This window comes from Anser cygnoides, chromosome 1, assembly GCF_040182565.1.
Source record: "Anser cygnoides isolate HZ-2024a breed goose chromosome 1, Taihu_goose_T2T_genome, whole genome shotgun sequence".
In the NCBI taxonomy this organism is placed as follows: Eukaryota; Metazoa; Chordata; class Aves; order Anseriformes; family Anatidae; genus Anser; species Anser cygnoides.
The window spans coordinates 77,948,167-77,973,749 of NC_089873.1; the positions used below are offsets into that span (position 1 = coordinate 77,948,167).

Here is a 25,583-nt window from a genome sequence, read left to right on the forward strand (position 1 = left end):
AATTTGGAGAGCCATGCCAGTAAACGGTACTTAGGCATATGTTAGTGAAATGAAAAAGGCCCTAAAAGCGTAATTTCAGAGAAAATGCTTTTTGAAAGAGAACTTTCATGAATTCTGCTGAAAAGGATACTCATCAAAGCCACACACATACTTGTCAATTTTTTGCAAGTTATACTGCATTTAGCTTCCTTGGAAGTACAACAATAAATGATGGGATGTTGACCCATTTGCCAGAAGGTTGAAGAAACTTCTTAAATTGACAGGTAAAAGGGCTGTTACAGTGACTGATTTGGATTACTGTCAAACTGTGAGTGCTACACATCTTAGATTTTCTGTATGTACTCAAGCTTTAAGGAGATTTCAAAATGAGCCATAACTGGCCAGCCAATGAGATGTTTAACAAAATAATTTCATATGGTTTCCAAAAATTTTATTCTGCAGAACATTTAAATAATATCAAAATTACTTTAAAGTTCCACAGACAAATGTCATCATAATACATTAACTGAAAGGACTCAGAATTGTGAAGCATAGCTTTGTGATCTAAAAAAAGACCAAAAATACAAAAAAAAAAAAAAAAACTGAGAAAATTAGAGAAAGAAATTGTAATGTACCTATAATCTTAAGGTTATGCGAGAAGGCTGACAAGAGGGGATATTGCACATTCAGGCAGGCAAGAAGAAACAATGACTAAAATAGGGCAACGCCATAACAGAGAACTCCTCACGGCAGGCAAAAAAAAAAAAAAATCACAAAATATGTATGAGCAACAAGATTCTAATTATGGAGCAATAAACAAAAGAAACACATAATTCAGCTGAAGCTAGGTAAATGCCAACTAATCAAAAGCCCTGACTGAATGTGTAGTCATTCTGCAGAATCCTCATTTCACCTTTATTGCCTGTGATAAGTAAACACTCTGACTGTTTTGACTTTACATTGCTTGATGAAATTTAGAAACTAGCCAGTTAAACTTCAGAAGTTAGTGCATCAAGCACAGAAGATGAGTTTAAATTCCACAAATCTGAAAGGGAAAAGAGTCTGTCTTTAATTGCTGAGTTATACTGGGAAAGACTGTAAACTCTGTGGATTAAATTATGTAAATGAAGAATGCACCAACATTTACAAAGCATTAAAAATATGTGCATTAAACTGTAGCTCTGTTCTACATTTTACTAATCATCTTAGAAAATTGTTTTCCCATCCAAAAATTAAAACAGAGGACAACAGTAAAGTCTGTATTGTGGCATCCACACAGAAAGTGCTGCACTACAAGAGCTACACTTACCTTGCTTTAGTAAAAAAATATATATATATATATGTATATATATATATTACCTCCCTCTACAAAGTTTATCTATGTTTTTATACCTTCAAATCCACAATAAAGCTATCAGAATAACAGGAGAACATTATTACACAGTATTACCTTGAGAAAATAAATAAATAAATAAATAAACACCTACACAATAAAGGAATAGGCAATAGGAAAACAATTGCAACCCCTATCTGACACCAATCACGAGTACATCACTCTATAGTTGAAAATTTGACAATGAAAAGCTGTAATTCATTTCTAGAATGAACAAACACTTTGAATTTCACACCAGGTATACAAATTACACTAGTATCTGGCTAATCTACTTAAATGGAAGGAGGTTGTCTCATTTTTATACATGATCCAAATTCCTGCAGCAGTATAAAAGAGATGTAAGCCCACAAACGCCAGAAAAGTTACACTGCTGTAAAATAAGCTACATGACCTCCATGAGGCATGGCAGCAGCCCAGAAAGTATAAATGGTGGAGTGAACTGACCCCCTAACTGTGACGAAAAGACCATTTATAAAGAGATGCTAGTAAAGACTGAAGAACAGGGGCAACAAGTGGGGAAGTCTGGAGGCTACCTATGAGACATCTCAAAGCCAGACAAAACTGGGGAGGAAGGCAAAAGAAAGAACTTACAGCAGACCAGGGAGCTGTTGTCCAGGGTGTTTGGACTGAAACTCAGGAGAAAAACAGGCTGTTACTGACAGTAAGGAGCCATAAACTAGACTCCTTCTGCAGACAGACAAGACAAAGGCTCAGCCTCTGGTGTCTGGGAGTACATTTCTTTGTGTTGTGTAGCAGGAAAGAAGACGAAAGTCTTACACATCAGAAAAGGGGACACCGGTCCAAGGGGACACCGTAGATGGCAATTCTCTTTGAGCTAACACAACAGTACACTGGAATGTGTAGAGTTTTTAAAATACAGATTTTGTCTCACTCCCTTACCTGTAATAGGATTAAGCACAGATATATCTACAGTATAGAATATGTACTAGTTCACCTTACTTTTATATTAGGAAAACTCTGCTGCTATCAAACCAAAGGAATATGTACAGTAGTTTTACATCATCCCCCCCCCCCCCCCCTTCAGTCAGACACCAGCTCAAATTTCAGCTTAGGCACAGAAGGATCCTATCAGGTCCAACAGGCAAGCCAGAGTTTTGCTCTTACAGGCTTAAAGAGAAAGTTATTATTATCAGAACACACGATTTTTGAAATCAAGACCTCTGTTAGATGTCTTTGTAAATCAGGTTTGATTTTGATCTGCTTTATGCATTGTCAACTTTATGGAGAAGAGTACAGAGATTCTCTCTATGGAGAAGATAACAGAGTCATGTAAAATCTTAGCACCCAACAAATGTATGATGAAAAGAAAACCATCAAGCTGGCAGCACTAGTTAGGAGCATGGCAAAATACACAATATAACTTGTTTTTCTGTAGTTGTATGCGCTCTGAAGCAATGACAGGAACGAAAACTCACTTTTCTCAGTGGGAAGACCAACCTTGGGGAAATGAAAGAAGTCCTCAATTTCTGTTGAGTAAGAAGGTGCCATTTTTCAAGTTAACATTTTTTTGTAAATATACACTCACAGAGAGCATGTTACAATAAATCTTTATTCCCATTCCAATCAGCATTTTGCTAGAATCCCCAAAAGTGTGTTGGTAAAGTCATTACTGCCTCTGTCAGGTCAAGTCGGCCTTTCAGTTTACCTTTATCCTAGAAAAATATTACCCTTAACTAAAGCTTTCAAAGAGAATAAAGTGCAAAGTTACACAAAGTGCAGACCCAGAAGTATTCACAAGTAGGAGAAAAAAAAAAAAAAGTAGGATAACATGGACATAGTTATTAACATGCATTGTATAAACCAAATCAGTGTGAAATTCAAGTGTACATGGTTAATAAGAGTAATATTGGATATGCTTAGATATTTGGAGTGCTTGTAAAATGGAAAGAAGGGCTGAAAGCTTACATTTAAAAGAATAAAAACAGGGATTATCTCTTGCATGCCTAATTACTGTGAATCAGGAGTTTGATAGCTATGCTCCTTGAAGGATCAAAAACGCTAGCAATGAAGCTATCAGGAAGAATCTAATTTACATTGGAGTAGAACCACCCCAAACACTTTCTGACTTTGCTCTCCACATTTTTCATCTCTGATGAAAGAAGCACCTTTGAAATTACAAAAAAAAAAAAAAAAAACACTGAAGAAGTTATTTATTTTGTAGGCATCACACAACAGCAGGTTTCGGAATAGTATTCAGCCTTACAAGTGCCCAATGGGACCAGACATCAAACTTTACAGAGAAGCAACCATTGCTAATTATCACTACACAGTTTTCCTCTGCATCTTTTTCACTCTCAGATGGTCTGTTCCAGAGCAATCAGATATTCAGTTTGAAAAGAAAAAAAACACAGGGGCAATCTGATCTTCCTGATGAAAACTTAGGATAAATTCACACCTGAGAAGGATAGTATCTGAGCCACTCTGAAGAAAAAGCTTTTGAAAAATAACATTTCCACTACTGCCTCAGGAAACCAGGGCCCTAGATGTGATTTCTCTTCTTTCACTGGGTCACATGCCAAGGATCTCTGTACCTCTTAAAAACAAAATGAAAAAACAGAAGTCAAAAAAATTATGGGTGACCCCACTTTAATATGGCAATGTTGATCATTACACGCACTGTCCTTGTGCACAGACTGGGACTCCATGGTTCCAGGCAGTGTATAGGCATACAAACAATACTGCCTTTACCCTACAAAACTAACAGCTTTAGAGTAAGAACAGCTCATTGAGAGAGACAGAGAACTAGGAAAGCATGCAAAGATTCTGCAAGACTTGCACGTAGACTGTTTGCCAGGAATCTCCACAACTACCTGAAAGGAAGCTGTGGGGAGCTGGGGGTTGGCCTCTTCTCGCAGATAACTAGTGATAGGACTAGAGGGAATGGCCTCAAGTTGCGCCAGGGGAGGTTCAGGTTGGAAATTAGGAGACATTTCTTCTCAGAAAGAATAGTCAGGCATTGGAACAGGTTGCCCAGGAAGTGGTGGAGTCACCACCCCGGGAGCGTTCAAGTAAAAGTTGGACCTGGTGCTTAGGGACATGGTTTAGTGGGTGACATTAGTAGTAGGGTGATGGTTGGACCAGATGATCTTGGAGGTCTTTTCCAACCTTAATGATTCTATGATTCTGTGACTCATTGAACCATCAGTCAAGGATGATACCCTGCTTATTGGCACAGGTAACATAAAGGATGTTGTCTGTTGGGATGGAGGCAAAGAAGAATAATGACAAAAAAGCTCCGTTTTATCTCATCTGAAGAGCTGATTGTCTTGCACTTTCCCTCAAGGTCAGTCTTAAGGGGTACAAACAATATTTTTCAGTCAGACTAGATGAACAAGATAAATCATTCACTGATTATGTGAAAGCAGAGGCTAGTAAAAGCCAAGAACTGGAGGGAGAAAAAAAAAGTATTTTTTTATGTCACCCAGAAAGAAGCCACAAAACCAAACCTACATGTCCCTAGCAGAATTGTACTCAGTAAGTGGATACTGTTGACTAAATCCTGGCCATGCTGAAGTCAACTGGAGTTCTGCTGTTGACTTTGATACAACCAAGTTTCACTTTAGCAACAATCTGTGTTGCAAAATAAGTAGTTTCCCCACCATGCTTCTTTGGGTGCATAACAATCCAGCACCCACACTTCTCACTGAGGGACTGCCTTGAAAAGATGAGTGCAACTGCTGTGCCAATCACAGCCACAGCAGCCATGGTAGGATGAGGATGTGCCAGCCCTGGATAACACTTGAAGAACAGACCCTAAACTGAGCAACTGAAAATTCAGAAATTCTGCCAAGACTGGAGCTAGGAAAGCACTACTGAAGATCTTAAACTGATGTGGTCCCACTTTTCAAAGACCTTGCTTAATGACATGGAGTAGAGAAGAGCTCCTATCTGCTATATTCACATACAGGCCAGAACATCACAAGGGTTCTCAAGGCCTCTTCCCTTTTTTTTTTCTTCTTTTCTTTGTATGTGTGAAGCAAAAGGAATAGCGGATCGTCATGTATATCTGTTTATTGCACAGGAAGAATGAGTTTTGCAGTATTTCTTCTCCACATATTCCCTATGCAAAACTGATCATTTTAATTGTCTGCAGAGGTTTCTAGGAATAGATTTTACTGTGCAGCAACACCATATATTGAATTTGAATGACTGTGAAGTGCCTCAGGGAATTGCTATAAAGAGCATCATAGTCATACCAAAGATTATTTATCTCTGGCTTTCTCATTTCTCCTTCTGGCATAGTATTGGATCACAGAATAGATCTGTGTAGCCTTTGCATTTATTGTCTCCTTTCACCTAAACTGTCCGCTATTAAGCCTAGTCCCATCACTTAAATTCGCAGCATTGCTTCTGAACAACAAGCTACACTGTGCATATGCCAAGTCTTGCTGCAAGGGAAAGGATGAGAGACAAGCCAGTGGATTTTAGATTAAAGAAAAGGCTGGAGATGTCTGAATGGATGAGTATCTATAAAATGGTCAGCCTACAAAAAGACTAGCCTACCTAAAAAATAGAACACACTCCACACTCCCATTCTACATTCTTGTCATAGTCACAACCTAATTAAAAATTATTAACAAAGTATTGCTTGTTATTGTTTCATGCCCTGCTGGCATGGTCTAACTCAGTTTGATTCTATAAACTGAGAAATAGAGGTACAATAGCAGCTCCATGCAATCTTCACTGTGTCCCCTGGGTAGAGCACTGACCATTAACAATGGTCTGACTGTCTCCAACAGCATAATGTTTACTGAGGTGGAGTGATGGACAAGTTCAGCTGAAACAGACTGTCAGAGCTGTGATTCCAGAGATCTTACCCTGGAAAGATGACGACACCTCAGTTCCATTCCCAGTTCTGTCTTCTGCACTTATTATCAGGGAGAAAACTGTGCGTGTCTGTCAGGTCACTAGGTTTTTCTCATTAGTAGCAACATCCAGTGATCTTTGGCTACGAGAATAAGCAGCAACACTAAACACAAGCCTGTTATAGCAAAAAGGTGCCAGTAAGTTCTGCCCTTCAGAGTATAAGGCGCTTTTCCCTTGATGTTTTGTACCATCTCCACACAGTTTTAACACATCTTCCTTACAAACAATAAGAAAAACAAAAATGTTCAATGCATTAGAATAAATGGTCTGATTGAAAAAGTCGACATCGTTTAGCCTAGAGAAAAAGACTGTGGGGAGTCTTGTTAGCAGTCATATGGGGAAAAGATAAGAAAAAAAAATCTTACGTTATAGCCATGGGGTAACTCTAAGTTAGACATCAGGAAATGCATCCTACACGTTAGGACGGAGAAGTAGTGGAATGGACTGTCTGTGAAATTCCCATTAGTGGAAGCTGTAATCATTTATTAGATAAAATCTGTCAGATACAGCCCAGGTAGAGCTGTCTGCCATGGGGCAGAGGCGAGAGGGCAGTGACCTCTGAATACTCCTCCTTCCCCCCAGCAGACAACTATTCTGTGCAGGTTTCAACATGATACCATCAAAACGGGACATCAGTACCTCTGTATTTTGGTGTAGCACTGCCTAGTGAATCCCTATATGAAGATGCAAGGCTTTTTCCCTAAAAACCTAGCTTTGTAAAAGTAAAATTATAAAGGGTGCTGTATGTCTGGATTACGTGCTGTGAGTGAATGCACTTTTGTGTGGTCTTCTGAGTGCAAAAGGAACTATATGAAAACAGGCTTGCTCATGTTGATTTCTGTTTGGTGTCTCCCAGTTGAGGGGATACATCTGGAGCACTTGTTCTTTTATAACTGGTGCTTTTTGTCCTAGTACAGCAGGTGCAGGATGGAGCTAACAAGCATATTCCCAGTCAACATGTGTGGTTGCTAGGCATTCCCCAGCATAAGTTTCCAGCCAACTATGTACTTAACTAGATACAACAAAATCAGTGAGGTGTTACAAAAAGGGTGAGCAAGGAGGGATGTTTGAGCAAGCTGCCTGCCTATGTATACCACAGATGGTTGCAGGAATGTTAGTGTCGCTGCTATCACCTTCACCGCACTGACTTTTCTCCTTTGGTCTCTGTAGGAAAGCCTCATTACCATGGGACTTAATAGGTTGCAGACACTGTGGTTACACCCCATAAAACCATAAGTAAGAAGATGTTATACACATCAGAAATTGTTCTATCAGCATTACGTAGTACATTAATCCCTATCTGACTGAACGGCTGACTAGATAGCCCCATCAACATGAGACAGCAACACACTCGCTTCTCAGTGTAATACACCTTTGCCTAAATTGTTCAATGAATCTAGATGTTGTCTTAAAATAAAAGCCTGATAAAATAAAGCTTGATAAAACACTTATCAAGCACAGGATGTGAGGAATTATGGACTTCATCTGCTTACCCTTAGCCACACAACTCCTGTGCTAGGCAGACTAGCTGGGGCAGCACTAGGTAAACAGAGGCAGTAGGCTCTTTGTTAAGACAATTGACCTCCAAGAGCTGTTTCACATCAGGCTTTTCCATCCACAGGTACTACTCCTTCACACCAAGACAGGTAGTTTATTCATAAAGAAAACTTCTCTCTACCCTTTCTCACAGAGGCATGTTTTCTGAACAAAGGGAAAAGCCAGGCCCCCCATCATGTGTATGTTTTGCTCTTTCTGTAGTGTGCAATTCCCACACCAGAGTACAAAGGTACCTAAGTCCATCTGTGTGACTTGGAGTTCTTAGAAAATATTACTGCTTTCACAGAGCTAGTATTTGGGATATAATTCAGGGAATTCCCAGCTGATCAAGTGACCATCTGGAATCCAGTGCCTTCCATCTGAGCTTTCTGTAATTGGAGATGATTAGTCCAGTACATTTTACACAGAGAAACATACAGCCATTGGAAGTAGAGTCTACATGAGGCAATATTCAGGTAGCTGTGCTGCAGCCAATCTGCTGGCATCCAGGAACCTTGAACCTCCAGCCTAATCCTGACCCTGAGATTTTGTAACTGACTTTCAGCTTATAGATCAATGGCTCACTTAGAAATGTGCAATATTTTGCTGGCAAAAATGTACTTCATATGAAAACATCCTGTGAATACCCACAGCAGCCTTCCTGGGATTGATGGACTGCACTAAAGCCGGTGAGCCTCAACCATAGTCTTGGTATTCTTAAATATTCTTCCTTGAAAACACCTGCAAAGCCAGGCAGAATATATGCAAGCTGCTCTTGCACATAGCATACCTGAACTAGCACTGCCAAATGTCACCAGCCCCAAAGGCCCACAGTTCACGGAAGTGTCTAAGATAGTCTTTTAAAAAAAGATACCACTTCTGTGCTGGAAAGAACTATTTGTCACAGCATTCTGTATTGGGACTCTATATTACTCAAGTCCAGATTCACAAGGCTGTTAAACATCATATGCTGACTCATTTCAACTGGAAAAACACCAGTGCTTTCAGTTATCTTGCCACTACAATCCATCCCTTTAGCCAGCACACACAAAATTATCACCTCATATGGGTAGTTTTTGGCCATTAGACAATCTGCAGCACCAATTTCATTGTCAAAAACATCTCCCCTAACAACTCTAAAAGCATAGACTCTGTTGATCAAGAAAAAGGAAACAGCCTGAATTCTTGACATGAGCAACAGTAAGCTAAATGTTACTTCTCATGCATGTCCAGCATCACAGGATTTTTCTGGTACATCCTAATGTACAAAAAATACTACTGTGCTGTTTTCCCAGTGTCTGAAATGTCATTTGGAAGCCAATGCTTGCCTCCCAGGAGCCATTCAGATTATAAAATTTATTCTGAAAGAGAACCACAGTCCTTCTCCTCCATACCATAACAGGTTATAAGGACTTTAAAATCAACCATGCCCAGCGACATAAGTCAACTCCTGAACTGTAATGCAGCAGATTTCTCATTAAATGGAAAGCTGGGCTTACACTCCACCCTAAGCAAGAAGGCACAAAGGTTCTTTTGAAAGTCACTATATAATCCTCCTACAAGATTTGTAACCATGCTACCCCTTTTTAATAGCTTCTGTAGTAGTGTAGCCTCTCCTGATTTTCTTCAAGCCTTCAGACTCTGCTAAGCTGTTCTTCCACCCATAATTAGGAACACTTGGAAGAACAGGGGTACTACATCTTTGTTGCAGGTGAAATGCTTTCTGAACATCATTTGATATACTGCTACACCCCAGTACAATTTTACAAGTCACATCAAGAAACCAGACTACTATATGAAAAATGCAAATATGTAGTGTTTCATCAATCCCTACTCAGGCTTCTGCCAGGTGGTAAGTGCCAGCCATGAAATGGAATCAAACCTTAGTCTCAAACAAACCAGCATTGATTTTAAGCCTATTTTAGTAGTATTTCACCAAAAAATCTAACTATCAAATACAGCAAATTAATATAATCAAATACAATCATTGAATAATCAAAATATATAGTCACATTTATGATAAGAAGTCTAGAGATTGAACAAGGTGACTCTTTATACTAAAATTCATCGATAATAAGAAAGGCTAACAGGTGGCCAGAATATAAAGGATAAATTTTACTCAAGGTTTAGAAACTGACTTCCAAAGAAGCAAAGGTTTAATTGCCCTGTGGGTGGAAGTCTTGGTATATTAAAAAGATCACTGTCAGAAGAAAAAAAAAGGAAAAAAGAAATGCATTGAGAAAAACTTCCTTTTAGCTTCTCATCCGTTACATAAAGCTACCATAAACCGAACAAACCAAATCTAACTGCTGTGCCTTTGGGCAGGTTAGGACTAACTCTTACTTGTGTTTTTATCTCTCAGCACAGCAGATCATATACCCTGTAATTACTTGTAGCCATGAGAAGCTCACTGCTCCTATAGCTCCTCATCTGTAACCACTTCCTTTAATTTTCTTCTGCTTATGACATTTCTAGCTTATGAAGCAGAAAATTTATGTTCCTGTGAAAAAGCTGAACACTGACCAAAAGTCCATAAAATCCCCATGGCATAGTACAGCCTCTCCAGTGGTCCTAGCCCACACTGTCCTCTTCTTCCTCTTTGGGTTCAGGAGAGTCTTTTTGCTCTGGGCTTTGCATTCCCACAACATAACATGGCTTTTATTCATAACTGTGTCTTCTAGGTGTCAAAAATATCTCTTGAGGTAGAAAAATTCAGTTGTGCAGCAAATGAGAAGAAACGTTTGCGAGTACACTCTGCCGTGCATCCTCGCTGCCTCTGACAGGGGATGCACTTCCACGGGGCCCCCTCTCTGGGGACAGCACAGCCCCACATCACCTAGCCTTGCCCACGTTCCCAGCCCTGTCACAGCCTCTTCACTCTCAGTAGGCCTGTATTGACCACTCAGTAACCATACAGCCCGGGGTGCTAATAGAAATGAATAAATCAGCTGTGCTATTTCAAGCGTTTTCCAATATTCAGAAATCACTCAAAGCTGAAACACTCTCATGGCTGAACTACCCTGTTGAAAATACCTCATGTCCCTTCAGTCTTAAGTGGGCTCCATGACGATCCCACTGGTTTTAATGCTATTTTAAGTGCTGCTCAGTATCAATGCAGAAGATGAACCATGTTTGCTCTTCCACACCCTCATATCCCCCAAATCCCAAATGGCAGTGGATTGATCTGTGTTTTTTGAACACCCAAGGGCCTGTCTGCAAAAGGCACTGGGGTGTGCTTGGATCAGCTCCTCTATTACCTAGGACAGAAAGTGATTGATGCTCTGTCACTTCAGACTGGAAACAGAGATGTTGAGCTAAGGTGGCTGGACCCTTTGCTTTGCCTTTGGGCCAAACACTTTGCAGCCAGATCTCAACCTTCCCTTCCCCTCCATTTGCTACATTTGGAAAGGTCAGTGTCTATTTATGTACTTGCGTTAACTGACATAAAGCCAGTTTGGCATGTGCAGATAAACTCCATTGCAAACAAACTCGAGGCAGATAAATCACGCTCACCAAATGCAGTCTGGCTGAGTGGCTGGCTGAACACATTTTGGCAAGCCGAGAGAGACCAAAGCACACATGTGGTGATCAACGAGGACAGAAAGCCACTCATTGGTCTGCTGTAACTTGCTTCAACAAGAGCACATTGCCCATCCTCTCATTAATTACTTAAAATTATGTATGCTGCATCTTACAGTCTTTTTAGCATAACTTTAATTTTCACCAGCAGGCATGTTCGCATCTCGTCTATATGGAGTAGTTTCAGATGGACCATGGCTTTTGCTTAACTGACCGGATATAACAGATGCTGCCCTATTCCTGGTTTGCCAACAGGCTACACAAAATGGTCCAATTACACAGTTCTTAATTAGTAAGTAATCAAAGTGAAGGTAGGGGTTTCACTTAACTAAATACTAATTGAGATTTTTGATCTCAATTACCATGATGCTACTGAGATTACCCAGTGCTGAAGGGAAGACTCATGCTCTAAAAGACCAAAATTTGTCTGGTCTCTATATTTAGCATTTCATTTCCTAGTTTATGACAGGCACTATCTGACACAATTGCTTAAGCTATTCAGAAGCCAACAATTCAGAAGATCTTTTTTTTTAAATTGCATTCCTAATGTGTGCATATTTCTTCACGATACATAACTACCCTTACTCATTTTAATATTTTCCATATATTGCAAGAATATGTTTATTATATTTTTGTTTTGATTAAATATATGTAAGACCCAAGCAAGACAAACATTTGCATTACAGTATAGTTAACGAAGAAAAAAAATAGAGAAAAAAATTAGGAAAATAAAAGGGACACTATCAAGAAACTCCTCCAAATACTAATTAAAGGCAGCACAAAAGAAGTCAGGGAAGTACCATTGAGATAGTAGAATTAATGGAAGAAAATATAAGAGTGGCTCAATAAATGTTAGGTCTGCGGGCATTTCATTTCCCTACCCAGGACATCAAGGGAAAAAATCAGGACACATATGACATCCAATATATCAATGTATTTCTCCAAGCAGCAATTAATTACAGAGCTTACTAAGAACAGAGTACTTCAATAAGTTGGATTGTTGGTGAGAATTTACAGAATACTTAACAGAAAAACAGAGCACTTCCGAAGTCAACACCAAAGGTAATAATTTCATACATTCTGGCAGCAGTGCAGTCCATCAAATTCTAAACCCTTTACTTTGAGTGGCTTGCCATTTTAGACACAATTTTTGGATCAAGGCTATCTTCTGGTGTAAAAACCAGTCAAAACAACTCACAGACTTTTACAAGTAAAGCAATAACATTTTACCTGCCTTTATATTGTGGACTAGAATTTCAACTTTAAACTCCAATTAATAATTTGAAAGACCTTGTGATCAGGAGAAAAGCAATATATCTGGAAACAGCTGCCAGCTTTCCCAAATTTATTTGTGGTTTGAAGCTATTTCCTTTGGATTTCTCATAAGCCGTTTGTGATGATTATTCATGAAACACTCATTGCAAGCAGCCATTCTTTCATCTGACAGTATTTTGCAGATGAAATTCAGAAATGATATGGAACAGGTGGGGAATCATTTTATAGTAATTTGAAATAATTTACTAGTACTAAGTATATCTAATTGCTTCAGGTAGAATACAATAAAATAAGAAAAAAATCAATGAGCTATTTTTTCAAATTAAAAGGTTGAAGTTTAAGATTTGAAACTTCTTTTGAAATCTGTTCTCTTCTCTCCCCTCCAAAATAATACCTTACATAGCAGAGCTAAAAGTCCCATTTGATTTAAATATTTATTTTTTTCATGCGGAAGGGAGAGGAGACCTCGGAAATTCATCTCAGCTCTACTCAAAATCTTCATATAAGCTTTTGACATCAAGCAAAAAATCTATTATTTGCATAGACAGATAAATACTAGGGTGAGGTTTTTTTCCCTAATAGTAAAGATGGTCTGAAATTCAGTTCTGAAACTCTGAGGAAGAAAAAGGCCTCAAGGAGTGCAAAATTCTTTCAGAAAATATTTGAAAAGGGCTTGCTTTCTTCTAAAAAGCAGGTGACTGTTAGCTTACTTTCCTCTCGCGTGGCTTTGAGTTACAGCCCAGCTGCTCCTGTGGTTATGGTCATGTTTATTCACAGCAACTAAAAGTTACTGGGTGGAATATATGGAAGGCTGGTTTCTTCCATTTTAGTCAGACGATAAGGGGTGGAAAATGCTGGTTATACCTTCTGACATGCCTTGGTACAATGCAACAGGACCAGAGTTACATGATGGAACCTCCAGGCTGAAGATCCAGAAGCGTGCATGTCTCTGTCCTGCCAGGGACAGGACTCATGAACACTTAAGAACACGCAGTTCCATTTTCTGTATAATATTTGAACCACAATGGGGAGGAACACATTTACAAGTCACCCATGGCCTTTAGTGGCCAACCTGAGACACCACAGCCTGGCTATTCAGAGGCTTACCCAACCACGGCGCCTGTAATAGAGCCATCTGCATCTCTGACTCCTCAGTGCCCTAGTTATTCGAAAGTTCCAGCTAATGCTGAAACTTTACACCCACATGAAAAGCTTTAGAAAACTGGTAGGTACACATTAAGAATAACCTTCTTTTGTTAATATTAAACCTATACCGATGGTCACATGCAGACTCCATGCTTTTTGTCTCTTAAGATTGGGAAATAATGTTGTAGATCACACCAAGCAATATGATAAAGCTGCTGTCAAGAAATGTCAGCATTCAGTGACTGACAGCTCCAGAAAGCGCCACTGTAAAATGTTTTGGGAGATCAGATGCAGGTGAGGTCTCCACCCTCACCGTACCCAAGGTCATGCTCTGTGACAAGATACATCTTACTACCCCTTGCCTTCTCCTGTTGGGTATCGATAATGAACCATTAGCCTTTTCTCTCCAGCATGGGAAAGATGTTACAGCCTGTGTAACATTTTTGTTTCAAAAACAAACAAGCAAGCAAGCAAAAAAACTTTTATTCTAGAAATCAGAGGAAAATGGCACAGAGAGAGAAGGGGGAGAGTAAGAGGAGGCACTTCTGGCAACGAGAATTGTTGGTTCATGCAGAACACTGCAACATCAAATTTTGTTCTCATAAATTGAAATGAAACTCTGAATCATTCAATTCCCACATTTTTTTATTTTCTCTTGCATATTTCATATTTGCATATAAAAGCTGGATTTAAAAAAAAAAAAAAAGCTAGCAACAGAGTTGATAAAAATATCAGCTGAAATATTACATTCCAAAAATGGTAAAATCAAATACCATAACACTACCAAAACCTTTCAACCTTTTCACTTCAGAGAAAATTTGGAAAAAATAATTGAACTGATATTTATATTTTGATAAAATAGCATTTTTCCAGTGGAAAAGCAATCTATCAGAAAATGTTGAACCAGCTATAAGAACTTTATCTACATAGATTACCCAGAAGAAAAATATTCTATTTTGTATTGCTCACATTCAAAAATAATAGACATTTTGCATATTAAGTTCTGTGATATTTACTGCTGTATTATTCTGCATTGATGCATAGCCAGCTTATTCCATTCCATCAAATATAGCAAGTTTCTTATTTACTTTTGAGTTACTTTATCCTTAAGTTAATAACCACTTAAGGATTGAGAAATCTGCAAGCACAAAAAGGCTTAAGCCCAGTAGAACGATGTGGATGGAGCTTTTATTATTATTATTTATTCTAGAGGAAATATTTTTTCAATTATATCAACATAGCTGCAGTCCTTTACATTCCTGTTGCGTCCCCTGACCATTTTAGAGTATTACCCATATTTTGTAAGTGGTTTTAAGCTTCTGAATACTTTTGAAAGGAATATTCATCTTTACAAAAATTGCTTTCCTGTTGCTAGTAAGCTAATAGACGCCATTCTTCAAAGCAGAGGCCTGTAAAATTTAGTCTAGTGTTTTTCTTGAAACAAAGAAAGAGGTAGAAAACCACTTCATTTAAGAATTTACTGCAAATAAATCTTCCTAAGCTTTTAAGGTTGGCCAGATTTCATCTGATAAAGGTTTACAAAATTCCTCCAGGCAAAATACATATGAATAATACATTACATTATGGGAAGCAGCACTTACAAGAAAAGAGGAAGTAGCAGGGAGTAGCATGTGTCAGAAATGAACTGCCTTCCAATTCATTAAAGGAATAACATTTTCAGAACCTGTCCTTAGCACTGTTCTGGAGTTGGAACATCTTAACTATTCAGCTTTCTCACCACCACCCCAGCAGCACCTCACCATCCTCTTTGCAGCCTGCTTGGCAAGCCGAAGGGACCTAGGGACACTGATGTCCTTAGTTCATGCTGTCCCCCTGTATGTCTCTCCAGGGCTTCCCAGACCCTTGCTCTCAATCTGGCCAACTGATAATCTTTGTGGAAAAGGCTTGGGAGCTGGGGAACCGCTGGACTTCCAGAGGTCATGACTCCTCTTTAACCAGCATTTACCTCTCCAAAGGAGCCCATCCAGTACTCTGCAATTTTCTGTGACAGTATGTAGGACACCACTGTGACTGGGCAGAGTGCTAGATTTTAATCCTGACAAAACCAAATATGAAATTTCAAATCCATCACAAAATACAATGACCTCTCTATATCAGCCCAGGTAAGGGTTTTCTAAAATGTTGAAAAGGATATACATATTTGGAGTGGTTGCTGTCAACATCTATGTGGAACAGAGTTTACAGCTCTACCAAGGAGTTTCGTTTTCTCCAATCAACAGTGCAACACTGTAGAACAGATCATTAATAGTCATCATAAAAAGATTTACAGCTGCTACACTGGGACACACTATAAGCTTTCTACAAGTCTCAAAGGCAGGGAGAAAAGCCCATTCCAGCAGGGCTGCCTCTTCCCAGCTATACCACAGCAAAACCACTCTGCACACATGTCAGACATTTACTTGTTTATTCAGCTTGCAGGGACCAGCAGCAGTGGAACAGACTTGAGGAATGCTTAGTGCAAGAGAGGCAGAGGTCCATTACCTGGTTCATTGCAACAGGCACAGCGAAATGACACAAGAGCAGATTAGTAGCCTGAACAAGATGCAGCTTCATGCTGCTTCACCACGTTAACACAGGAAATGGCCCTTCTGGTCTCTTTTCCCTACATCTTAGATCTCCGTCCCTCTTTATCCACCAAAAGAAACTAATTCAAAGTCATAACTCTTTTGTTGAGATCTGGAAACCACTGTAGAAGTACGTATATATATGTAACAACCTCTTTGATGTTTATTCACACCATGAGTTTAACAAGCAAGAACTCTGCTACACGTATAACTGAAACAGCAATAAATGAAAAGCCTGGTGTGAATGACTCAACATTGACTGTGAGGCTTAAAAAATACCTATACCTTTAATCTAAGAAATTGAAGTAACGTGTAAATCTATGAACATGTCCAGATGGTTGGTTTTCTTTAAACCTATAGCCACATAAAACATCTCTCCTTCCACGTTCAAAAGTCAATATAATAAACTCATTTAACATCAGTTCATATATTAATTAAAAATACAAGCAGCTTAGATCAATATTACAAATTCTCAGCACTCAATAAGCATGCACCTAACTCAAAACACTTTTGCTGAAAAACAACAAACCATTTCTAGTATTCATAACGCAACAAGAATCAACTAAATCACGTTGTCTGCTGCTGTTATTGTGCTTACATTGCTTGCCATCAATAAAATTAATTTATTTGGAGGTAACTCAGACAACTTCACACAAACCACCTTCACACCCTATCTAGACTGATCAAAAGGGAAGCAATCCTACATGAGAATTTGAAAGGTAGAAGGAATTATTCCAGATAATCAGCATCACAGCAATCAAGATGAAAATCTAGTTCTCTACCAACCTTTTCCTTTTGGAGACTTCTTTTAGGAGCTGGACTTGATGATCTTTGTGGGTCCCTTCCAACTCAGGATATCCTATGATTCTGTGATTCTAATTTAAGCCAGGCAAATTCAGCCACAGTATGTGGCAGCAAATCCACTGACGTCAGTGGAACCGATCCAGTTCGAACTTGGATCCAAACACAGGCCAGACGCTGCCCTTTCAAACAGTTTAAAAAAACAAAAATAGGAGACATATGCCAATGACACTAGCAGATGTTTAAGTATTATGGTAGGAAATTTTCCTCAGGATGCACCTCCGTGAGCCCCACAGCCCTGTCAGCTCACACAGCATCAGAGCCAATCTTGCCAGATTTGATGTTGTATTTACAGTGACAGCTTCTTGGGACACGTGGTTACGCAAGACCTGCAGCCCTTGTTCAGCTGAGGGAAGTTTCTGGCTCTCATTTTTTGAAACCACAGTCCATGAGCATGATCACTGCCAGAAAAGCAGAAATCACACTCTAAAAATAGCCAGAACTTATCATCATTTTGAAAATCAAGACTGGTGGACCTATTTCATCACTTGTGTATATTTGCACATCTGGAAAGTGGCCAGGGAAATACTGCAGCTATTTTGCAATTTTCAGAGCACAGAAGTAAAAACTCTGTTTTGAATTGACAAATGAAGATACAGACTATTTCTTGATGAATATTTAGGTAACTTATTTGTACCATGTTACCATTTAGTATATTAATACTTAAAGTGAGAAGAAAAGAAAGCTACCAACCTGTGGGAAGAGAGAGTAAGTTGTATTGTCAATGGTGAAAGAATACAAAAATTCCCCATCAAACCAGAGGTTCTTTCCCATGGGGGAGTTCAGCTTTGTCATCACAAAGAGCTGCCCAGGGTCACAGCAGTCTTCCAGCAGTTTTCTAGAAAAATAAAAATAAAAAAAAATTTAAAAAAGAGAAAGAAATGAGTTAGAGCTCTAGCAGATCCATCTCTAAAGCCCATCTTTAAGTGATGGCTCAGGCATCTGAGAGCCTTCAGTTCCTGGGTGCTACAGAGCAAGCCTTTCATTTTCCCAGCAGTGTGATGTGCCATGGGTGACACTGCACATCAGTTAACAGATGCTAACAGAGAATTCAGAAAGCAGGATCTCGAATTTAGCAACTTCCTCATTTTTTAATTTTTAATTTTTACTTAAAGAAGGGCCGCCAATCCTTATTTTTTTCTAGAAAATCTTAAAAGTATCCAGTTAAAAACTAAACCCTCCATTCACTTTTGAGTGGCACAGAAATAAAAAACAAGATTTAGCAGAACAAAGTCCATCCTTTTCAATCAATCCAAGTTAATAAACAACTAAGTTCTCCAACACACACAGAAATCAGAGAAGCACCTTTGAAAATTAAATCTGAGTTATATGAAAATTCAGAACCCAACCTTACTCATGAACAGTAGGCCTTATATAAAACCCTGCAATTACATAAACTTGAGGATGGAAAAATTTGGCGTCTCTTTCCAGTTACTAAATATCCTTGTGCAACTTTCACAGCAGTATTAGAGTCTGCCTGGAGCGCCTGACTCAAGTCCAACTTGAGTCATCTCAGTTTGATACATATATATATATACACACACACACATATATACACTTCTCCTTTTCTCATTCAAACAGTATATCCTCTTACACTTACTTCCCTAAAATATCTATTACTGAGCTTGAGTAGCAATTTAAGAGCTGATGAGGTTGTATTGAGCAAAAATTCTGTAAAAATTGCTGAAAGCTCAGCAATTATTATCTTGAAATACAGAATGGTGAAAAACTCCAGACATTTGCAGAGCAAGAATATCCCAAAGCCAGCACGTGGGTAGCTCTTTAAAGGAAGGATGAAGCTCATATTAGTTTTTATATGTAATAGATACAATGTGAAAATATACATTGCACAATTATGTCAATAGAGTATTTTAATGTATTGGTGTTTATTATTATATTAATAAGATATATTAATTTACTGTTTATTTTAAAGTGAACAAGACTGAAGCCATTTCCAGTGGCTGTATAAGAGCTGCAAATGGTAGGCAGAAGAAAAATATCAGTTATTAGTGACTACTTAAATGTTTTGTATAACTTTCCTCTTTTGCGAAAGAGTAGATTTTACTCAAAAATGAAGAAGTCATTCACACAAATACGTGGGTTTTTTTCAGCATTTTCCCAAAGTCTCACTGTTACTTTTTTTTTCCCTCTAGAAAATGATATGGAAAAGATCAGTATTTTTCCTGTCAAAAATAGATAGTTAAAATAGATAGTTAATACTTTTACTTATAATATACTTAAAATAGATAGTTAATACTTTTCTGCAAGTATGTGAATACTATTTTACATAGATATTTCAACTGAAAATGTGCTGAAAGCCATAGAGCATACTCATTCTGATATTTGCAGGACAGGAAACAGCTTGAAAATGTTGCATGACAAGCAGCAATCTATAGGATTTAGTACCACTCATTAGCTTTTTCCTCTTGTGAAGTTTAGTGATTTGCTTTGGTTATCTTCCACGGCAGCTCTATCCCCACCACCACCAAAGGGCCATGTTCTGCTATAAATCAGCAGCCAGTTTCTAGGAAGAGCTGCAAGGAAGCTCTTACCCTTTAACAGGCCAATCAGCCCCTGCGTCCCCACAATTAGACAAAGAATCAAAAGCTTTTACAAAGACTCAATCAGAACCTTATGCCACGGTGCTTTGTGGCTCAAAATTTCAATATATTGTCCCTTTGAGCACAAGACACTGTCACATTTACCCACACCTTATCTAGCAAGGGTACAAGGCGCATGCCTGCACAGAGCATCCTACTGCTCATAGCGCTATAAGCAGACTCGCTTCCATGTGTTTGCCCTATATTTGCACCTGAATTCCTCCAACTGTGTAAATCAATAGTGGGCAAGTCAACTTTAAATGATGACCTTAAGTTACTGATGGACTACACAGTTTCTGGAGCAGATTACCCTTAGTCCACCCATTGCAGAGCTGTCTTGTTTCCCTCTGGAAAAACGCAGAGCAGAGCTTTAGCCAGAGTGGCAATCCCAATTCCCAGAAAAACCACCAGGACAACCTACACCCAGAGAGGCTTCCCATCATCCTCCTGCATTACCAAAACGAGGAAATCAAACTGGAAGGCAATTCTTGAAATCGCTCGCCATATAATCTTTGCAAAAAGCAGCTTAAAATCAGGCATGGAGTATTTCTCCAAATAAATTTGAGCACAGAGATTTGCATGGCTTTCAACAAACTTTAATTTGTAGCTTTAGGAAAGAAAATAATTTTTGCTTCTCTTCCCTTCACCCCTTTTTTTTCTTTTTTGTGTTGTTTGTTTCTATAACTATTGCAGCTTTTCAAAAAAAAAAGTATACAGTAATCCAAGATCAGCTGGAGCACTCCAAGTACAACTGCATAGCAAAATTAAAATTTCCAACTGAAATCACTGCAACTCATTCACCTTCATTGAAAATCTGATCTAAGCAAGAAACAAAAAACAATAGATAACCCCGTGGAAAAGTAACTAGGGTATGTTCTATATTAATGGATCTTTCTTTAACCAGGGTAAATGGATAAGCTAAGGAACAGCGCTCTGTATGTGTTTTTTTTTCCCTAATCATCTGACTAGAGACATATATCTACTCTTCCCTCTCCCTAAAAATGCATTCTTCCAGTTCATTCTTCATTAATAAATCTATTATGAAAAAAGCAGTAGGTGTCTCCCCAAAAGGCCAGAGATAGGCAGGTCACTAGTTCAAGTATTATGCACCTGCATGTATATTAGCACAAAAAATCTTGTGCACACACATGCTTTCTATCACAAAAGAATAATTATAACTGTCTCACATTATTCAATCTCTCTTTTCTGATCCAAATCCAAAAAATTATAAAATGAGAGATGTTCCACAAAAATACACATTAAGAAGGAAAAAAGGTATTCAAAGGGAAACTAAAGCGGGGGCAATTTCAGGATGATGGAGTTATCTGGACTGATTTGATGAACTTGATTCAGCTAAAGCGTTACAGTAGAATTTGCAAAATTGTAGCAGCTTTTAGCCAAGGATTTCAATTCACTGCAAGCACTGATTCATTCGCAGGACATAAATTATGTACTTTGACTCAAAGTTATCTCCAGTTCAGAGGAGGCCTGCATATGAGAGGAATTAAAATGACCTGAATACTGGCACTTTTGCCACACTCAGACCTGAAAACACTTAAGGGACAAATCCCACTTTGTGAGAGAAGCAGGATAAAAGTTACTATGTGAGATCTCACTTCAGGGAATCCAAGACATCGAGGCTGAATTGGGCACCAAGCAGGTCATTAACTGCAAGGCGAGTATTAGCACTTAAGCGACGGCAGAATCCCAACTCAGCAAGCAGCAACCTCTGCTCAAGGTGGGAAACTGAACAGCAAATTCCTGAGATGTTAGCCACATCCCCACGGTACACTTTGCTTTGAGGTTAGATCAGCAGACATTGCACATTGAAAGAAGCAGAGTTGGTGCACCAAGGGATCCTACATCCACATTATACGATTTTCATGGGATTTGCTGCAGACCAAGTTCTGGTCTGCTTCCACAAGGAGCCTACTTTGAGTGATTGTGGCACATCATGCCTTACCAAAGCGTGGTAAACAGAGACAATCAGGAAACGTGCCTGAAAAAGCCTACTTCTCACCAAAGGGCTAATATAGATGCACCCCTTTTCCACCTAAAAGCAGAGAGAGGAAGCCAGACAACCTTGGAAAATCTAAACCAAAATTCAAATGCATCAATCAGTGTGAAAGATCTTAGGTAAAAATACTCAAACTATTAATTCTTGAATCTTTTAAACTAACAAAACTTCTCAGTTTGGTTTCAGTTTGCAGCCACTTAATGCGAAATCTTACCCTGATTTCACACTGGTCCCAGTGAAAAATGAGACTGAGTGGCTAGATCAAGCATACCAAGTATCTTCAAACTGACAAACTGATAGTATCTAATAGTGGAAATGTGCAATTCTAAAGCAGGAGGCTGTCAACCAGGAGGTAACCTTTTGCTATCCACAACTTCTTCAAAAAGTGTTGCAGATCAATGGCTCCAATGTCCAGGTGGAGATCAGTAACAAGTGCGGTTGTTCCTCAGGGGTCAGTACTGGGACTGGCACTGTTTAACATCTTTTGTCAGTGACGTGGACCCTGGGATTGAGCGCACCCTCAGCCAGTTTGCTGATAACACCAAGCTGCGTGGTGCGGTTGACAGGCTGGAGGGAAGGGATGCTATCCAGGGGGTCCTGGGCAGGCCTGAGAGATGGGCCTATGTGAACTTCATGAGGTTCAACAAGGCCAAGTGTTAAGGTCCTGCATCTGGGCCAGGGCTAAGCATAAATACAGGCTGGGAAAAGAATGGATTGAGAGCAGCCCTGAGGAAGAGAGGACCTGGGGGTGCTGGGTGACTTCCAGGAAGTCTCTACATGATCCATCAACGTGCGCTTTGCAGCCTCAGAAAGCCAGACATGTCCTGGACTGCATCAAAGGCAGCATGCAGCCCAGCAGGGCAAGGGGAGGTGATTCTCCTCTGCTCTGCTCTCATGAGACCCCACCAGGGACCACTGTCTTCAGCTCTGGGGCCCCAGCACAAGAAGGACATGGAAGTACTATTACAAGTCCAGAGGGAGGGCCACAAAGATGATCAAGGGGCTGGAAGGCACCTCCCCTCCCTGTGAGGACAGTGTCTGAGGGTGTTGGGGTTGTTCAACCTGGAGAAGAGAAGGCTTCGGAGAGACCTTATTGTGGCCTTCCAGTACCTGAACAGGGCCTACAGGGAAAGCTGGAGAGGAACTCTCTGTCAGGGGAGTATAGGGATAAGACAAAGGGGAATGGCTTTAAACTAAAAGAGGGCAGATTTAGATTAAAGATATAAATAAGAAATTCTTCACTCAGAGGGTAGCGATGCACTGGAACAGGTTGCCCAAAGAAGCTGTGGATGCCCCATCCCAGGAAGTGTTTAAGGCCAGGTTTGATGGGGCTTTGGGCAACGCCTGGTCTGGTTGGAGGTGTCCTTGCCCACATGATGAGGGGGGAGGGGGGATGGAATTAGATGATTTTTAGCTCCCTTCCAACTCCCAAACCATTCTGTGACTCTCCACATGTGGGAGCAGCTCCTGCACACCCAGCACAACACTATAACCGCTCCAGCTCTCTTTGACAGGCCTGGAAGTTAAGGGCTTAGGGCCTGATCTTAAATAGAGCAATGGGCAAAGGTGACACAGCACAGCATGGCATACAGGGGAAAGAAGAAGGGACAAAGAGTTTATTAAGGCCTACAGGTGCCCTGATTGTTGACACTATCAATACTCCTCTTTTCTGCCCCAAGGTGACAGCACTTTTACAGCAAATCCTCCCCACACACTTGCTTGGAATCACACACAGGTCCCCAGCCAGGTGTGCAGAGCAGTGCACCAGTGCAAAGGCAAAAAAAATGACTGAGGTTCAGGTTCTGTTCTGAGATACAAATAACTGGTCAAACCCACTGCTTTAGTCAGATTCTGCTCAGCTGGGTTGGGATTTAACTGATATAGTACTAGCCTACATCTGGTGACTGGAAAACGGAGCCATAAGATGACAGCACAGGACTGCAGCATTTGGTCTGACAAAACCTCCTTTTGTTCACATTTCAGATTTCACATTTTTGCCTCAACTTCCCATGTTTTGCTTTGGGAGTACATGAATCTGAACACCCGGGGGGAAATCTGCCCTTGGAGTTTCAGCTGCTATTTACTCAAAACAGGGCCTTCGCCCACAGCCAAGGACCGGTGCAGCCCTGCTGACATCCAACGTGCAGGTGGTCATTCGGCTTCTGTAACAAAGGTTTGCACAACCCTGCGTTTCAGTGTAGTTTCTTAATTGCTTCCATCGACACATCCCACAGCAGAGGCAGGGAGGACATCTCTCTTTCAGAGTAGCATCTCAGACTCACTGAACTCCAATCCGCACCTACTTGCCAGCACAGGCACACTGAAGGAACCACTGCACTAATGCTCCCATCAGAAACTCCCATAGGGATTAGCATCACTGGCAGCTCTGAAAGCTGAGCTGGTCTCCACCAGCTCCAACACTGTGAGGCTCGAAATCTAATCCTGATATTCTCTAAACCAGGAATTCTTCAAAGTAATGTTTCTATGAGAATAATATTCGCACACATTTTTCCAAGTTTTGGTGGCAGAGGAGAGACCACAACTGCTGCTAAATAGTGAAACTGTTGCTAAATGAGTGAAAATCTTTGCTTTTTACAATTTTACACCCAGCTTTTAGAGCTTGAATTTTTGTCACTTCAGTTTTGTTTCTTCTTTTTATTTTTTTTTAAAAAAAAGATCCCTCCGCTTCGAAAGATTTCACCCTCCCCTGTGATGAGTGGAAAAGCTATAGTTTCCTCTGAATTTCTCAACTTTGAACAAAGTTTTTCACTCCTTCCATCATTCTCATGGCTACTCTCTTTTTTTTCAAAATCTACCTCTAAATATACGAAGCCTGTAAATAATATTTTTAGGGTAGTCAACCCCTGACAATTACAGGGACAAAATAACCTCCCTGCTGTTGCCTCCATGCATCCCACACCCAAGGTCCAAGCACATATACCCAATGAACTATTTAGCGCTCCTTGTCACTGCCAATGATTCCCAGGATGAGGGCATCCATCTGTAACTGCAACCTGCACTCCCTGATTTGTTAAAAATGAAATTTCACATTTGGACATTAGGAAGCTTAGGAGTGTAACTCAGACTGGTCTATCTTCTGGGCCTGCCCACTGGATCAGCTACTGCCCTGCTCCTTTTTACATGTGGAAATTTTAATGTTCTCACTTGGAAGATCACTGATTAAAAGAAATGTGGAGGGTCAAGCATCTATCTGTGCAAGTTAACAGCTGGACCCATTCTGAATTCATTCATTCAACGACCACTGCCATCCAAGTACATAAAAAAATCTAGCCCCACATCCCATCTCCAACAGTAGGCAGTGGCTAATGCTTACAGACATAAAAAGAGTCATCTTCATATAGTCACATAAGGGCTATAGTTTTGGCTATTTTTTGCTCTGAGCTGGCAGCCTGAGAATTTTATGACTCTACAGAAGGCTACACAAACCATTCAATAACAGTAAAATCATGGATTTTGTTTTTGCAGTCAGTGTGGCTGCATGACCTCATGGATGCATTTTGCATTCAGCTTCTGAATATTCACTGTAAAAACATCACTAATTGGGTTTGGTCACACACTGTACTTTTTCTTTCCAAACAAGGTCAACATAACACTTATAAGAAGGGGTTCACTTGAAGAAAATCACTGAAGCTTCAAAGGCTTAAATGGGGTTTACAGTATTTTAGTGTTCAAAACACGCAGCTTGCACCTTAGGAAGGATAGAA

The 25,583-nt window shown here is 39.8% G+C and overlaps 1 protein-coding gene across 3 annotated transcripts in view; it reads right to left on the reverse strand.

Annotated features, from left to right (window-relative positions):
• Nucleotides 1-25,583, reverse strand: part of ST8SIA1 (ST8 alpha-N-acetyl-neuraminide alpha-2,8-sialyltransferase 1) — a 148,041-nt gene that overhangs the window by 88,038 nt on the left and 34,420 nt on the right. For 2 of the 3 annotated variants that reach the window (XM_048053923.2, XM_013184619.3), the window contains exon 2: nt 17,935-18,079. In XM_048053923.2, coding sequence (XP_047909880.2) covers nt 17,935-18,079 — 145 coding nt within the window. Of the gene's footprint in view, nt 1-17,166; nt 17,350-17,934; nt 18,080-25,583 lie in introns of those variants that run through there. The other variant, XM_067000732.1, reaches the window with a different exon arrangement.